General features: G+C 38.4%; 1 protein-coding gene across 23 annotated transcripts in view; it reads right to left on the reverse strand.

Moving 5' to 3' along the window:
• Positions 1-19,066, reverse strand: part of Unc-115a (actin binding LIM protein Uncoordinated 115a) — a 247,252-nt gene that overhangs the window by 140,699 nt on the left and 87,487 nt on the right. For 20 of the 23 annotated variants that reach the window (XR_012966886.1, XR_012966885.1, XR_012966887.1 and 17 more), the window contains one exon: positions 7,362-7,664. The exons of the other annotated variants lie outside the window; for them this stretch is intronic. Coding sequence is in view for 15 of the 20 variants with exons in the window: in XM_076193014.1 (XP_076049129.1) it covers positions 7,362-7,664 (303 nt within the window). In the remaining 5 variants the exon portion in view is untranslated. The remainder of the gene's footprint in view (positions 1-7,361; positions 7,665-19,066) is intronic. 23 annotated transcript variants of the gene reach the window in all.

Here is a 19,066-nt window from a genome sequence, read left to right on the forward strand (position 1 = left end):
AAAGTATGCCAAAATCTGTGTTAGACGTTAACAAAGTTAATATCATTATTATCATTCATATTAGACTTCAAATTCTCAATTTTGAGATGAGACTGTATCCCAAGTGCCCTAAATCAGTCTTGTTCCGCCTTGCGAAATTTCTCTTGGAGCCCTTGAAGAGAACCGTTTCTCTGCCATTCGTATTCAGAGTCTACCAACATCTCCGTCTGTAGTGGAGAAGACTATTGCTCCTCTAATTTTCCACATGAGGAGATCTCACAACCGCCCGGTGGCTTAAAAGAAGACTCACACTAATGCAAGTGATGCAACACTCACAGTATTACAATGGTCCTTAAAAAAAAAAAAAAAAACACTACTCTGGGTCATATCTCTTGCCAATTACCTGATGAGTTGAATCATCATCCTGAACGCGGTATCAGTCGACGTTCGATGATAAGAATTATCTGCATTATAACCGCGGTACTGATTGGATGAGCAGAAAATTAAGCGTCCTAAATGAAGCAATTTTTTTTTCTTTCTGAGAGGTTAGACAATTACCTTTCTCGTTAAATCTCTGGTGACCTTCGTCACATTCTCTTTTGAATAGGAAGAAGGTCACTCATGAGCCCATCATGATGGTCCCTAGATCGAGTCTCCCGACGGCCGGGTTGGTTATTTGAAAGACTTCACCGTTATTTGTTCCATGATAGTTACAAAGGCGAAACGAGTAAAACCCTCGGTCATGTACCACTGTTCATTAGTGGCGCATTCGGGAGCCAGGTGAAACGTAGGATGTCTGATGGCAGTTGGCAGTCACCTTCATTCCTGGATACAAGTTGATATCAGGTTCTGGCTCTTTTGTACGCTCAGTGGTGTAATCTGTAGCGCTGTGGGCTAGTATGATGGTCCCCGGATTGAGTCTCGCGACGACCGGATTGACTGCTTGAAAGAATTCATTGTTACGTGTGATTTGTTCCATGGTAGTTACAACGGAAGCTATCCTTGACTTCGTTACGCTTCCATCCCAAACAGAGATTTTCCCTGACAATTCTGTCCACTCCTTTCATTGTCCTGAACACAGTAATCATATAATTTCTCTCTCTCTCTCTCTCTCTCTCTCTCTCTCTCTCTCTCTCTCTCTCTCTCTCTCACTCACTTTCAACGAGGGGAGATCCACTTTTTCTGCCCTTTCCTAATACGGTCGACCTGCTCGGCCGGAGACCATTTTGGTTGCTGTTTGTATTCTCTCGACCTTGTTTATATTATTTTTGTGTGAGGGCCACAACATTTTTATGTGTGTGTATGTGTGTGTGTTTTTGTGCATTTACTCAACTGCATTTACCCAATCTTAGGCACTACGTTCATGGGGTCCTTTATCTAATCTTCCAAATATCATTAACTGATTTCAAAGTCTTCTCTGGTTCCAGTTGGAGCTGTATCATCTTGAAGACTATTTCAGGAGTCGATGTATCTATATGAAAAACTGTGTTTCTTAACACCCAACTTCAATTTCTTTCAATTTCAATTAACGTTGTGACGCCTACCCATCACTAAGAGAAATTTTCTGTCAATCGTGTCCCTTCAATCGTTCGACCTAAACAACACAATCAACTCACATCTCTCTTCATTCCTTTAATAATGTCAAATCTTAATGCTTTTAGTCTCCCCTCATACGGTTTCTCTACAAGGCTGAGAACCAATTCGGCCGTTGCCTGTTGTCTTCTTTCGATTTAGTTCATTTGAGTCTGTGGGGTCCATACCACTCCCACATACTCTACTCTGGGTCCATACAACTCCTATTTACTCTACTCTAAGGTGAATCAGGTTCTCTATGAATTTTTTCCTCATCTCTTCAGTCATGTACTGATCGGCCACTTTTATGCTCGTTCGCAATCCATATATGTACCTCGCCCACAATCTTGCTTTGTTTGCTAGATGACAAGTTATCCTTGATCAACATTCCTGGATCCTTCTCCTCGTTTACTTTTGTAAGTGACTCACTTCCTATTGAATAATTCATTTATGGCTTATTTCAATATTGTATATATATTTTGTATATATATACATGCTTTTATCCACTCTGTAATCACAGCTGCTGAAGAGGATCACAGATAGTGATCGAAATATGCGGATCTTTTTACTTTCGCTTATTCTTCTCCGAAAGTGGGTCATTAGTATATATATATATATATGTGTGTGTGTGTGTGTGTATGCATATATATATGTGTATATATATGTATATATATAAACACATATATACATATATTTATATACACACATATATATATACACATATATATACATATATATACACATATATATATACATATATATATACATATATATATATATGCATAAATATATATATATACATATATATATACATACATATACATATATATATATATATATATATATATACACACACATATATATATATATATATATACATACATATACATACATATATACATATATATATATACATATATATATAAATATATATATATATATATACACACATATATATATATATACATACATATATATATACATAAATATATATATATATATATATATATACATACATATATATATACATAAATATATATATATACATAAATATATATATATATATATATGTGTGTGTGTGTGTGTGTGTGTGTGTGTGTGTGTGTGTATCAAAGACTACTATTACACAGGACGTGCGCAATCAGATCCCTGGGTCCGCTAGCGGAGGCCATTGCTTTCTTTGTAACCTAACATTTTATATTGGACAAATATATCAAAACTAGAAACCTAACATTGTATATAGGACAAATATATCAACTACTGACTTATTCAATGCAGTGTAAGTTAATATAAACTTTTATAGTGAAATAAGAAACTATTGTTAAGGCACTGTTATGCTTTGAAATGCCAATTTTAGCCGGACTTAACAGGTATTATTGTATGAGGTTAGTGGACACCAGGGTTGGCGATTTTTTTATCTTTAAAAAAAAAAAAAAATCTATTTTTTTTTTATTTAAATCAGATTATTTAATTTCAACAGATTTTGTTTTATAAATTTTATTCATTGTGGGATTGCTATCTGATATGTGATCTGATTGCTAAAGGACATTTTTAGCATATCAATATAAGGAGCAGTGTTATATAGACTTGCCATAAGTATACAAGGAACGGTATAAGCCTACATGTAGAGTATATATCACTGTGCAGCCCACAACAAATTTCAACAAGATTCTTGTTGAAACTTGTTGATGGTAAGCAGCTTCTCACTGAGTCAGTTGCTGTTTTGGAATCAACCAGGAAGTTGCTGTTTTGGAATCAACCAGGAAGTATGTCTTCTGGACCTGGCAGAGTGGTTCCTTCAGGCAGAAAAAATTATCCTGTCTGGAATTATTTTGAAAAACTACCAACAACTTCTGGCAAAGGGTACCGAGTTTTTCAAAATAATTCCAGACAGGATAATTTTTTCTGCCTGAAGGAACCACTCTGCCAGGTCCAGAAGACATCCTTCCTGGTTGATACCAAAGCAGCAACTGACTCAGTGAGAAGATGCTCACTATTAACAAGTTTCAACAAGAATCTTGTTGAAACTTGTTGTGGGCTGCACAGTAATATATACATGTAGGCTTATACCGTTCCTTGTATACTTGTGGCAAGTCTATATAACACTGCTCCTTATATTGATATGCTAATATATATATATATATATATATACATAAATATATATATATATATATATATAAATAAATATATATATATATACATAAATATATATATGTACATAAATATATATATATATATATATATATATATATACATAAATATATATATATATACATATATATATATATATATATATGTATATATATATATATATTTATGTATATATACATATATATATACATATGTATATGTGTATATACATAAATATATATGTATATACAAATATATATATACATAAATATATATGTATATACATAAATATGTATACATATGTATACATAAATATGCATATACATAAATATATACACACATAAATATATATATATATATATATATATATATATACATATATATTTATGTGTATATGTATATATATATGTATATATATATATATATATATATACATATATTCATGAATATATATATATATATATATATACATATATATATATATATATATAATATACATAAATATATATATATATAATATAAATATATATATATATATAATATACATTATATATATATATATATACATATATATATACGTATATATATACATATATATACATATATACGTATATATATATATACATAAATATATATATATATATATACGTATATATATATATATACGTATATATATATATATATATATACTATATATATATACATAAATATATATATACATATATATATATATATACATAAATATATATATACAATATACATAAATATTTATATATAATATACATTATATATATATATATATACGTATATATATATATATATACATATATATATATATATATACATTAATGTATATATACATAAATATTATATATATATATATATATACGTATATATATATATATATATATATACGTATATATATATATATATATATATATATATATATATATATATATATATGTGTACTACTACCATGTATATCTTCCACTGTTCTCATGATCTTTACCTTGTCTGCAAAAATAAACAAATATATAATTTGTTGTAGGTCGTACCTTCTATCATGTATTTTAGTTAAAGGGCATTACAAATCCCAGTTCTGATCTTTACATGCTCCCGCTTGTTACTAGAATTTTGACATCCTTTACTATTGTACTCGTACCCCCTTCCTTCAGGAAATGTTTCATGCAATCAAATAATTTACTTCTAAGTCCTCAAGTAGGCTCCGATTTTATTTATTAGTAATCGAATGCGAAGTACCTTGTCGAAAGTTATCTCCACATCCAAGTACATACAATCCACCCAGCCCCCTCTTGTAGTACATCATTCGATCCTGTATGAAAGCTTAATAGATTCGACATACATGATCTTCCTGCTTTGAAACCAAATTGATCGTCAGTCAAAATGTTCATCTCTTCAAGATACTAAACTACCGATCTTTCACAGTTCTTTCCGTTTTATCATAATGTTGGTCAGGAACAACGGTACCATGTTGACCATCTTCCAGTCTTGTAGTATTATTCCTTCTTTTGTTGATCATGAAATTAGGCTATGAATTTTGTTTACCAATTGTTCCTTGCACACTTTAAGAATCCAATTTGAGATCACACAAGGCCCTGGGGCCGAAACTATAAAAGATCGTACCCCCTAAGTCTAGACATAAATCTTCAAAATGGCGGAGATTTTACCTAAATCCTTATGCCGGCGACCTAAATGCTAATGTCGAGACATTCTAGAGATATGCATTTAGGTCGCCGACATAAGGATTTAGGTCAAAATTTCCGCCATTTTGAAGATTTATGTCCAAACTTGGGGGTTAGGATCTTTTATAAATTCGGCCCCTGGGGCTTTTCTCACATCGAGTATTATCAACAGTGCGTACAGAAACCTAACCGTCGCACAGCCCAGTCCCACTTCATCCCCCCCCCCCTACCCACCCCACTCCCTCCAGGGTCCCGAAGCGCCTCACACTGCAGCACTGTAATAGTATATGATGGGTCTACTTTTTGTCTACTTCATCTCTGACAAGTGATTCCCTTTTATATACTTTCGCCACTCCTTGTTCCAGTCTCCCATGTTCTTCTCTTTTCTCCTGATCCATGATTTCTCTCAGATTTATCATAAGAACATAAGAATGAAGGAGACTGCAAGAGACCATAAGGCCTACACTAGGCATCTCCGTATCCATCACCACCTGTCATCCCCATCCATAAAGTTGTCAAATCGTTTCTTAAAACAACTGATAGTTTCAGCGCTTACTACATGGTTACTAAGTTTATTCCATTCGTCGACCATCCTATTAGTAAACCAATTCTTGCCTATTTCCTTTTTAGATCTAAATTTGTCCAGTTTATAACCATTACTGCGAGTCCTGCCCTGTTGTTTTAAAATGATGACCTTATTTGCATCACCGCTTACTTCCCTTTAGTAATAATCCTTCCTGTGCCGCTGTCATTTCGGCAACTTTTCCCCCCATTTGACTTTACTTTTGTAATTTCCTTGGTAATGAGATTTGTTCTCATAAAAGTGCCATTTCCTCTTTCAGTTATCCAGTCTCTGATTTCTGAGCAAAACTAATGGTTTGTTCTAATTAAGCTTGTGTAACAAATCTCGAAATCTAGATTCATGAAGTAAAAGCAATTATCTCCAAACATGGAAACCCACAAAAAAAACACACACTTATTAACTATATTTCCACTGTGTGTGATTCACCATGGTTCAAGGTCTTTTGGATCACGTGTTGGACTCGTGATCGACAGCTGTTACCCTCCCGGAAGAGAGCTCAGAGCTCATATATAACCGATCTATGGGTAATGCTGTGACCTTACACTCACACACACCCAACTCCCCGCCCACGAGAGTTGGGGTAACGACTCGCAGCGCAACGATTTTGTGTGTGTGTGTGTATGTGTGTGTTGTTCTTATCACGAGGCATTCGTGGTTTATAATTATTTTTCCTCTTTTCGTTTATATAAAAAAGAATAATGTCGCCATCGTTTCCACACTCGTTACCACCATCCAAGCTCTATCGCATGAAGTCCCCGTATGGAATACTGACAGCATATTTTATACAGTCGATATTTTAGGAACCTTAATGACATCCTAGGACTGGAGACTAATCTACACTAGAAAAAAAAGAAAGCACATGAATAACATAAGATAACATGAAATAAACAAACTAATCAATCAAACAGAATGAAGATAATTTTTAACATCTAACCCTCTATTCTTTTACCAGCTAAACATCTACTTAAAAATTTACCACCTGACATCTCTGGTGCAAAATTGTCCCAAAACAGGAAGCGCTGCTTATTGCTGAAGAGGTAGCTACAAGTTCCCTCGTAGTGCGGTCCGTATACTTACTGTGTAAACGCGGATCATAAGTTCAACCTGTGGAATACTAGACTACGTAATAGCGACACACGGACAGACTGGGAGAACACGCATAGAGGACAATTGCAGAAACAAGGCCGCAACAACGCAGCCAGACAGACACAAAAGACGGAAGACCAGAAGCCGGTAGCAACTACAGGCAGCTGAGAGTTTTTCTGGGGGGAGCTACGTGGGGTCTGAACACAGCTATGTTCACATCAAATCAGACTAAGCCACGCCACGCCACACCGTGGAGGATGAGGAGGATGGAGGGTAGGAGATGCGTCTCGCCACACGGTGGTACATACGTAAAGTGGAGTGGAGGGAGGGAGCATCTGCCACCTGCAGCACAGTCGACAAAGGCACAGTGGTCGTTTCTGCGTTTGTTTCTGACAATGACGAAGCACTGTGACACTTGGGTGGGCTGGACTGCTTTGGAGTCCCCGAGGCCTCGGGGGACAGCGAAGGTCCTTGGGACGATTTCAGGGCAGACCTCGTTGGCCCAGAGCCTTGTTGCTCCTGCTGCTGCTGCTGTTGTTGTTGATGCTGTTGCTGCTCCTGCTGTTCTGCAGGGCCGTAAGGAGTTGACGCTTTCCGTCGACCAAAACAACCTGGAAGGAATATAACCTAATGTCGGGCAGTCAAGTGCAACAGACCTCCACGCTAACGTTACATACAGACTTGTGCCGAGTACCAAGTACCAGAGGAGGGAAAAATAATTAAGAAAAACAGTAATAAATTTTCAAACCACTTTCAAACTAGAAAACATTCTACTAAATAATATAAATTTATAAACAAATGGTTAGATGATGCATCGACGTGAATCGAAGTATTGCTTCCTTCCAAGGCTGATAACTACAGTACCTGTGTGATAATGAGCCACAGTTCCATCACTGTGATTAGAGGCTGTGACGACACAGGCCCAGACCTTCTCTTCCAACTCTGAGGATCACCTTTTTGGCAAGCTCCCAGGGAGAGACCCCATCTCTCCTTTTTTTTTTTTTTTTTTTTAGCGATCCCTTATGGGCCGAATCCACTAAGATCCATCTTTCGGGGATCGCCCTATTGGCAAGCTCCCAGGCAGACACCCCCTCCCCCCATATCCTTTTTTTTTTTTTGCGATTCCGTATGGGCCTAATCCACTGGGAGCCATCTTTCGGAGATGACCCTTTTGGCAAGCTCCCAGGCAAACTCCCGACCATCCACGAGCATCGTCATTGTCCAAAAGGCGAACCGTGTGATCATAGTGCTTTCGACGGCTCATGGTGACACGATAAGCTACTTGCTTCCAAAACTGGGCGCGTTCCTCAGTGCGTTCCTATGTGCGTTCCTGGGTGTGTACCGCTTTAGTTTGGCCGCGGTTAGCGTTCCCAAGCTATCAAAACAATATAGGTGCCGGTAGAGTACGTGTCCTACGATTTTTTTTCTTTGGTATAGTATGTGGTTTACCGGACTTTTATTTCGATATGAACCCGTCTCTAAGTTTTTGTAGTTTGGGAGCGCTAACCGCGGCCAAACTATAGCGGAACGCATCGAGGAACGAGCCCAGCTCTGCTTGCTTCATGTCTCTGCCACCACCTAGTTCCTGGTTTGACACCTGATCGCCCATAACGGTCCCAACACGGATCTCCGCAGAGGAGACTGCAAGAGACCATAAGGCCAACACTAGGCAGTTCTATATACCTAACCACCTGTCATCCCAATCCTTAAAATTATCGGATGTTCTCTTAAAACAACTTAATTGTTTCAACACTCGTTGACCACTCTGTTGGCAAAAACCTTTCTTCCCTATTTCATTCTTAAACCTTCTTAATATGATGACCTTGCCTACATCACCCTTGTTAAAGCCCTTGACCCATTTAAAAACCTCTATTAGATCACCCTGCACCCTTCGTCTTTCCGGATAGTGTAAGTTAAGGTGATCAAACCTGTCTTCGTATGGTAAGTTTCTAAGCCCTTGTATAATTTTGGTCCAAGTCTCACACCCATATTGTAAGACGGGTGTGAAGAATGACAAACAAGGTCATCATATTAAAACAACAGGGCAGGACTCGCAGTAATGAATTTAAACTGGACAAATTTAAATTTAAGAAGGAAATAGGCAAGAATTGGTTTACTAATAGGGTGGTCAACGAATAGAATAGACTTAGTAAACATGTAGTGAGCGCTGAAACTATCAGTTGTTTTAAGAAACTGTTAGACAACTTTATGGATGGGGATGAGAGGTGGTGATGGATACGGAACTACCTAGTGTAGGCCTTATGGTCTCTTGCAGTCTCCTTCATTCTTATGTTATATTCAAGTGTCCTATGTACACGGACCTAGTCCTAGTGCACAGGTATAACCAAATAGCTCGCTCGTGACTATCTAAATCACCGTAGGCCATTTCAAGACTTTAACCTTGAAGGTATGAACACCGTGATACGTGGATTTTGCTACCAATGTGGGCGATTCTTTCTAAGGCAGCGTCTCTCAACCTTTTTACCCTTGCGTAACCTTTAGAATAAATTGCATATATCAAGGAACCCCTACAAAAAAAAAAAAAAAAAAAAAAAACATAGCTTTATCATTTTATTTTCATCGTAATAATAGGTTAGATAGGATGATGTCTATATTACATTATTACAATAACCAAGAATAATTCGTGCGTGTTTACTTATATTACATATATGAGATTAAATAAAAAATCCAAAGTGCACTAGCTTATCTCACTTGTTCTCGCGGAACCCTTAGGGACCTTTTGCGGAACCTTAGGGTTCCGGGGAACCCTGGTCGGTCGAGAAACGCGGTTCTAAGGTCTCCACAATTCCTTCTACCAACAACAAGCAGCCCTCCGCTTTCGTTCAAATAAGCCCCAAACGCGTGACCATGGATCTCGGCCCTTCAACGATCGAGGGTCCCCGTCAGGTTAAATGGGGTTAGCCTAAATAAAATCATTTGACGTTACCCTGAATACTATTCTATCCGGGACACTGGCCGCTGATAGGTCAAACGAGATTACTTTAACCTTTCGAAGCCCAAGATTAAAGGGATACTGGCGCTTAGAAGTTAACTCTTGTTTAGAATCGTCCCACTAAAACATCTTTATGTCTTTCACGCCCAGGAGCCGTCTCTCCGCTGAATTACAACGTACGAATGACGACGTTATTAAGAACGAATCTTGCAACCCATGAATGACCTGTGGCGGCGCTGAGGTGAATAAGATTTCTGGTGTCTGGCAGAACAAAACATCTAACAATTGAACACTCGCACATCCATTTTAAACTGAGGTACATCATCTAACATTTGCCAGAAGCCAATTTTTAGTCGTTGAATTCCCACAAGTATCTTCACAGTTGAATTAAATCCCTCGACGGTGACAAAACATCTTTAGACCTTGAACATCTAGACCAGCGTTTCTCAACCAAGGTTCCCCGGAACCCTAAGGTTCCGCAAAAGGTCCCTAAGGGTTCCGCGAGAACAAGGGGGATAAGCTAATGCACTTTTGATTTTTTATTTAATTTCGTATGCGCACGACATATTCTTGGTTATTGTAATAATGTAATATAGACATCATCCTATCTAACCTATTATTATGATGAAAATAAAATGAGAACTATATGGTATATGTTTTTTGTTTTTGCGCAGGGGTTCCTTGAGACATGGAATTTATTATAAAGGATACGCAAGGGTAAAAAGGTTGAGAAACGCTGATCTAGAGGTTCCGTCTAAAGGTAGCGGTACACTAGGCATTTCTCCCTAGCATGCTATTCGATTTTGCTGCTTCGTTTGAATAGGAATGACTTCGGTTACGACCTTTTGTTTTTCAAAATTCCAAATGTCAAATTATTCTTGCCATGGCCTGAATGACGAAACAAGAAAAGTTAAACCTATACGAATGTTAGACACGTTACTGATATGTATTTATGAAGTCTAGGATATTCAGTCTGATTTCTGAGCAAGACTAATGGTTTGTTCTAATTAGACACATTGATATGTTCTTATGAAGTCTAGGATATTATCACCGAAGTAGTTTCTACTCAAACGCAATAGCAAAAGCAAGTAGCATGCTAGCCAAGTTTACCTCCACCTGTTATCACCCCTTCCAGGTCCAGCGTGCACACGCGCTTGCACACGCATATAGAGCAAGCAGAACACCAACGTCTTCAGAACAACTCTCAAGATCTTCTCCATTGCCACGGATCCTCCTAAGGGACAATCTATTGTTTCTAGTGACCCGTGAACAAAATCGTCTATTGCTAGTCAGAACAAAATGTTTAGTGGGGACTCTAGACACTGACAACTTAAGAGGCCTTAAGTTATGTTGGCTTCGCCTCCTCATCCAGCGACTTTAATGCGAGTAAGAGAACATCCATCACTTTTTCAAAGTGCAGTGTCCTTGGTAGTAGTAATAGTAGTAGTGGTGGTAGTAGTAGTAGTAGTAGTAGTAGTAGTAGTGGTAGTAGCAGTAATAATAATAATAATAATAATAATAATAATAATGATGATAATAATTATTATTATTTAATAATAGTAACAATAATAGTGATAATAATAATGATAATAATAATAATAATGATAACAATAATAATAATAGTGATAATAATAATAATAATAATAATAATAATAATAATAAAATAAGCCTGTAATCGATGCATGGCCAACTCTGCATCAGCAAGTAGCTACAGTTCTGCTCATCACTCAGACTTTTCCAGTTCTGAAGAGAAACGGAGTAGGGACACAGCCATGCCTCCTTCCAGAATCATCTGGAAAAGCTGGATACACCGCGCTTCTATCATCTGAGTACATGATGCAAATGCAACTAATAACTTCATTCGGAACTTCTCGCAGCCCTGGAATAACCCAGTGGCTATTCAAAGAGTTCAATGTATCTTTGTCGTCGACATGAGCTTTAGTTAGATTCTCTTGGTATTCAAGACGAAGAGCGAAGATACAGCCCGTTGCGGATTTTTTGGACGTGAAGCCAGACAGCTCAAGACACTGGCTTACAAAACAATATCATATTCGCACTAAGAGCACATAAGCACCTTATCAAGAATACTTAGCTGTGTTACCCCTCCGAAGACACTGCAGTCACAGCGTCTACACCCTCACCCTTCTTGACTGGGGTGATTAGCGTTACAGCACCACGAGACCCCGCCTCTGTTTTGCAGGAATTGTACCAGTCCACCGCTGCAAACGCACTGCAAAGGTCGCCCCCGTCCCCTCCAGATTCCAGAAGTTCCCCGCTGATGTCACAGACTTCCTCCAAGTCAATGGCTGCTCTTACTCCAAGGGGTTGCACCACTGAGAATTCCTTGGATCCTACCTTTGATTAACCTCTTGTGCATCCATTAACATATGCCCTCCCTCATTATGGTATATCTACTGAAAGACTCGAGCCAAGAACGAGAAGGCAAATACATGTATATATATATATATATATATATATATATAAATAAATATATATATATATATATATATATATATATACATGCATACATACGTGCATGCATACATATTTGCTGGTTACCACTTAGGAAAAGAAAACTCGAAAACCCCAAATGCTCTTGTGAAATTCACATCTTCAGGGATGTGAATTACACAAAAGCGCTTCGGGACATGTTTCCTTTTCCTAAGTGGTAACCAGCATATTATTGGGTCACGTGCCAGTTTTGCGATTTGTTTCCATACATACATACATACATACACACACACACACATCACTGATGAAAAACATATTAACACGTTTATAAATCACAACTAAAGCCACAGTCGGAACGAAAGAAAAGACTAGAGACAGGGAGTCTGTATATTTCGACTGCAGAGGACTACTGAAGAGGACCGCAGTTAGCAGTCGAAAAATATAGACTCCCCGTCTCCAGTCTTTCCCTCTACTCCGACTGTGGTTTTTGTGATATACACATGTTTATATATATATATATATATATATATATATATGTATATATAAATATATATATAATACATATATATATATATATATATATAATACTGGGGCACAGGTTTTCTCTAAGGCAATTCTGGTTGAAATCAACTGCACTAGTTGCTTTAACAATCTTCAAGACTGTATTCTTTAATCTGGAGAATACTTTCCTATTAGCAACTGAGAGGGACAGGAAGTAGTCATTCATGACTCTCAAAAGAATATACACAGTGTATGCCAACTGATATATTTTTGCATAGTAATAGTATTGAACAACTATTGACTCCACCGAAACTATAGTTTTTCGCCTCGTCGTGAGGCGTCTTCAGGGTGAGGACTGCTTTGTAGGATGCTCTGCTATATTGAAGGTCTTCCAACGAATAATGACCGCTGGTTGGATGGGCGGGCTTATAAGGCTCAGCCTGCCTAGCTCAGACGGAATACTGGCCTCTCATTGGCTGAGAGGTGCAGTATGGGATTTTGTCCGGGAGCCAAGGGGGTGGGATTTTGTCTGGGAGCCAAGGGGGTGGGATTTTGTCTGGGAGCCAAGGGGGTGGGATTTTGTCTGGAAGCCAAGGGGGTGGGATTTTGTCTGGAAGCCAAGGGGGTGGGATTTTGTCTAGGAGCCAAGAGGGTGGGCTTTTGTCTGGGATTCACGAGGGTGGGATTTTGTCTGGGAGTCAAGAGGGTGGGATTTTGTCTGGGAGCCAAGAGGGTGGGATTTTGTCCGGGAGCCAAGGGGGTGGGATTTTGTCTAGAAGCTCTGGCCTGATTTGCTGCTGCTCTGGTTACTGGTCCTAGGCGCTGATTGACAAGCTGGACATGTTCCATAGAAACCAGGGATCAATTTTCCAGCATTTCACTGAAACACACAACATGAAGCCTCCTCTACAGAAGCTGCTAGACCAAACGGACATTCTTCACAAGGAGTCTGCCTTCAGGAAGCTGCAGATTGCAGAAGCAGTATCCATTACTTGCCAGCGCCCTACCATCAACATACAGCAAGCTGCCGATTTTATTCTCCCTTCCGCGCGCCCTGTAAAGAATAACCCCCTCCAGGAACAACAAGCCCTTAGACAGCAGCAGCCCCGCGAACAAATGGAACATGTCCAGCTTGTCAATCAGCGCCTAGTAACCAGAGCAGCAGCAAAATCCCACCCCCTTGGCTTCCAGACAAAATCCCACCCCCTTGGCTCCCAGACAAAATCCCACCCCCTTGGCTCCCGGACAAAATCCCATACTGCACCTCTCAGCCAATGAGAGGCCAGTATTCCGTCTGAGCTAGGCAGGCTGAGCCTTATAAGCCCGCCCATCCAACCAGCGGTCATTATTCGTTGGAAGACCTTCAATATAGCAGAGCATCCTACAAAGCAGTCCTCACCCTGAAGACGCCTCACGACGAGGCGAAAAACTATAGTTTCGGTGGAGTCAATAGTTGTTCAATAGTTGTTCAATACTATTACTATGCAAAAATATATCAGTTGGCATACACTGTGTATATTCTTTTGAGAGTCATGAATGACTACTTCCTGTCCCTCTCAGTTGCTAATAGGAAAGTATTCTCCAGATTAAAGAATACAGTCTTGAAGATTGTTAAAGCAACTAGTGCAGTTGATTTCAACCAGAATATATATATATATATATATATATATATATGTGTGTGTGTGTGTGTGTGTGTGTGTGTGTGTGTACGTACACACCCATCAAAAGCCTTCTCCCCTTATAAAAGGAACGACTGAGTCAAATCATACATCCACCCTTCACCCATCCCACGTCATCCAAAATCCTATTTGTTCCCCTTCCCATTTTAGCTCCTCGCGGATGAGGAGTCATCCCTGGCCCTCACCGAACCCGGAAACTGGCACATTAATGGTCCGACCATCGCTAGGTACAGACGACGTTTGGTGCGGGCTAAAACTTTGAAGCGTTTCGGCCTGCCCAGCGTAGCCCTCAGTCTCCGCTCTGTATGCGAAAGTGTACGAGGAAGTCCACATCAAGCCTCTGTCCATTGTACTACCCAGCATATTTCCGTGATCATTCGTTTGGATGTCTGCGATGATTATCTTAATAGTATTTTCCGTGACTGTGCTGTTGGTTCTCCTGCGGCAGAAGTAGACAGGTTTGCATGTGCCCCGTCAACTACTCGTGTGTTTTGCATTGCATGTACGCTGATTTTAGGTTTACCCGTATGTATGTTTACAGTTTCCCTGGTTCTCAGTCTATCTCTGTCATGTTCTAAGTGAATGACTGTGGTGATGTCTTCAAGGTGGATGCTGTGACATCGGATTGCACCGTCTTAGGTGGACTGCGATCTTCTTCGGAAGGATGGTCGAAGAGGAGTCGATACGAGTAGTGATAAAGCGACTGCAGTTACTATTGGTACTTGTGTATTTGGGAAACTGTAATGTTATAACACATTTGTAAATGTACACTTTAAACCCACTATCGGAGAAATAATATCAGAAGTACAGGAGATCCGTACATTTCGGCTACTAACTGTAATCCTCTTCAGCAGAATGATGAAGAGGAATATAGTAGTCGAAATATACAGTTTTCCTGTACTTCTGATATTATTTTTCCGATACTGGGTTTAAAGTGTACTTTTGTATTTGTATACCATGGTCACTCTTTAAGGGCCGTTGTAGGAGGTCATGGATTTTTTTTTATTTATTTATTTATTTATTTATTTTTTTTTTTTTTTTTTTTTTTTTTTTTTTTTTTAAACATAGTGGGCCTTGTCCGGATACCGAAGGCCAGGCCCAAGGGGTGAGGGTGGTGATTTGTTTTGAAGACAGGTGACAGTGAGGTGAATCAAACGAATCTACCGTTCAACTTGCAGTATCGTCACTTGTATCTATTCTAAGTTATATTCCTGGTAACACAAATTGGTAGCTGGTTATTACAAATTGATATAGGAATGACAGAAGTTAGCACAACTTTATTTTCCTAGTGACACAGGTGCTGCTGAAGTTGGTGTGTTGTATTATTTTACCGTACGACTAGACGTTAGAGTAGTGTTGCCATTCTATGGAAAATCGTCTGCTAAACGGATATAGATGACGCATTTGGTATAATGTCACAAAGCAGATTATTTTCATTTTGTTTATTTGTACAATAGAAACCAGAGAGCCGGTGGGTAAAAAATAAAATAATAATAATAATAATAATAACAATAATAATTATAAAACGTTTTAGTTTTAACAGTTAAAATTTCAAGGGATTAAAAGCACGCTAGTCATTGTTGGAACTCATTATTTATCTAAGAGATTGTATTCTGCTTTTACGTAATACATCATAACTTCTGCTGCCAGACTCAGCTATATCTGGTGTTTTCCAATTCAGTCATATAGATAAGATTTGACCTTCACGTTTCGCTCAAGCCCTAAAGAACTCTATACCTCTCTTGCAAAACCGCATAAACAAAACCGCAGAGTCGGTCCCAAATCTCTACATTACCATCTCCTAGGTGCGATAATGCCCTTAAGGATATAAACACTAGTTATTCACGTCAAAATAACCTTCCTGTCATTCTTCATCCCGCAAGACAAATACCCGCTCAAGGTCATCCTGCACGTAAATCAATTGTATACTTCATTCTTCTCCACCCAGGTCCTCCCAAATCTGCCAGTCACTTCCTCTGTGTGCATTTCCTACTTTGGCATTCATGTCCCCTAACGCCACGACCCTTTCTACTATTTAAATAAGATTTAGTGCACCCGAGTGAAACAAGTTCGCGTCTACAAAACCGCCCCTCTCTCTCCAGCGGTTCAAATCCTTCCGGTGGCGGCATACTAGGCATTTCTCGCCAGCATGCTAATAGCTCGTGCCATTTCGTTTGAGTAGAAACGACTTCGGTTTCGATATTCTAGACTTCCGTAAGAAAATCTCAACAATGTGTCTAACATTCGTATAGGTTTAACTTATCTTCGTCCTTTATTCAGCTTTTCACAACATAACGCAAAGGTATAATTTGACGTTTGGAAAACTGAAAAACAAAAGATGGTAACCGAAGTTGTTATTACTCATAGTAGCAAAAGCAAATAGCATGCTACCGTAGTGTGTCGCCACCTTAAAACGTTTTCTTTGTGGACCATATGGGGACTATCTGTGGAACAGACTAGATAAGGAAATAGTATAAAAAGATAAGAGAGAGATATTATAACCCAGTGTGACCGATAGCAACACAGGAATGGAGTCCATAACTACTACACGAAATATATCAACATACATTCTCACACATCTAACACGAATACAAACACTCAGAAGGCGCTTAAATGAGACCGAAACCGAATCTATAAACACAACTGTTTACTTAATTGTAGTTCACAAAAAACTATCTATACTTGTGAATCCCGTCTCCCTCCATTTGCTTACATGTCTACAACGCGGATGTAAACAAACGTGCCAAGGAATACTGTGAAGGAGAATCGAGTAAAAGATTGGTTGAATAGAAGACGTGAGACAGCAAGAGATGAAGAAAGGAAATAACAAAGGAAGAGTGCAGAAAGAATTCAAAATTACCCAGGAATCTAAAGAGAAGAAAAAATTAACTATGACGAGTATTAACAACGCGGATGTAAACCAAGCTTGCCAAGGAATACTGGGAAGGAGAATCAAGTAAAAGATGGTTGAATAGAAAATGTGAGACAGCAAGAGAAGAAGGAAATAAAAAGAAAGGAAGAATGCAAAAAGAGTTCGAAATTACCCGGGAATCTAAAGAGAAGAAAAAATGAACTATGGCAAGAGTATTTACCATAAACGCAAAGATGAATATAAACTGTTTTATAACGTTTATCAACGGTAAACTGAGACAGGGAGGGAATCGCCAATCTGAAAGTGGGAGTAGATGTCTGTAGAAGCATATGAATAATTATTTAAATACTAGAGTCAGTATACCATTTTACTGAAAATTGTGGTACTGAAATATTCTCTGACATCAATTATCACATGTACTTGATATCTTCAATATCCTTTATACAAAATATTCTTTTTGACAAAGAATAATTTTTGGCAGATATATTCTTTTGGCATCTGAAATATTTGTAATCACAGGGAAAATATAATAACACGGAAAGAGTGAAAATTAAGTCTTGACAACTTTCTGCCATTAACGCAGATGTTAGTGTCTTTATCCGCGTTGGTGCAGACCAGGAGTCGCCATAATACGGCCCGCGGGCCGAATCCGGCCCACGAGCTCAGTTAATCCGGCTCGCCGCAGCACTATACATGTTAATTTTTCCCCTTATTTATTTATTTTATTTCTGTTTTTACTATACTGCGTTAAACGAAATGGCTATGAGGCTCGCGGTCGTCATATCCTCAGTTATCTGACCTGGTGTAGAAAAAAAAAATGTGACCCCTGGTTGACCTCGTGACGCACTTGTTGAACCCAAACGAACCCAGCTACCACCAGTGACCTGCATCCTGCTCCGTCAAAGACGTCCGCTTCAGTGGCAGAGCAAGGAGCCTCTTTGAGTCAACTCTTCATTTCCCGCGTGCACGTGTCGAGATCGTGTGGGTGTCAAGGGCATGCGTGTTGATATTATATACTGAGTATGTTTGTTTTGTCCACTTGTTGCTCCTTAACCCTCTGGTGTAGTTCCAGATGTGGGGTTGTTTGGGCATGCAATTGTCCTATTTGGATGTGTGTACAAGTTACATTCTTATCTATAATTTTACTTCATTTCAGTTCAGTGTCATTATCTTATCATCATTTCCACTATGATAATAATCATAATAATAAAAGTAAAAATCACAATAATGATAATAATGATATTGATAATAACAACGAAATGATAACGACAATAACAATGATAGAATAATATCATTATTATTATCATTATTATTATTATCATTATTACTATTATTATCATTACTATTATTATTATTATTATCATCATCACTACTATCATCATCATCATCATCATTTAATTACTGCTACCAACGACGGATAACTGTGGTGATCCTACCAGACGAACATCGGAAAGAAATTTCCTTGCACCACTTGACTGAACTCCCGCCAACATCTCTGCGGGTGGTGCCCCGAAGGGTTGGCACTTTGTCTTCGAAAGGGACCGCGCTCAAGGTGTC

The sequence above is a fragment of the Oratosquilla oratoria genome, chromosome 11 (assembly GCF_046742065.1).
Source record: "Oratosquilla oratoria isolate Oo_2021 chromosome 11, ASM4674206v1, whole genome shotgun sequence".
Taxonomy (NCBI): domain Eukaryota; kingdom Metazoa; phylum Arthropoda; class Malacostraca; order Stomatopoda; family Squillidae; genus Oratosquilla; species Oratosquilla oratoria.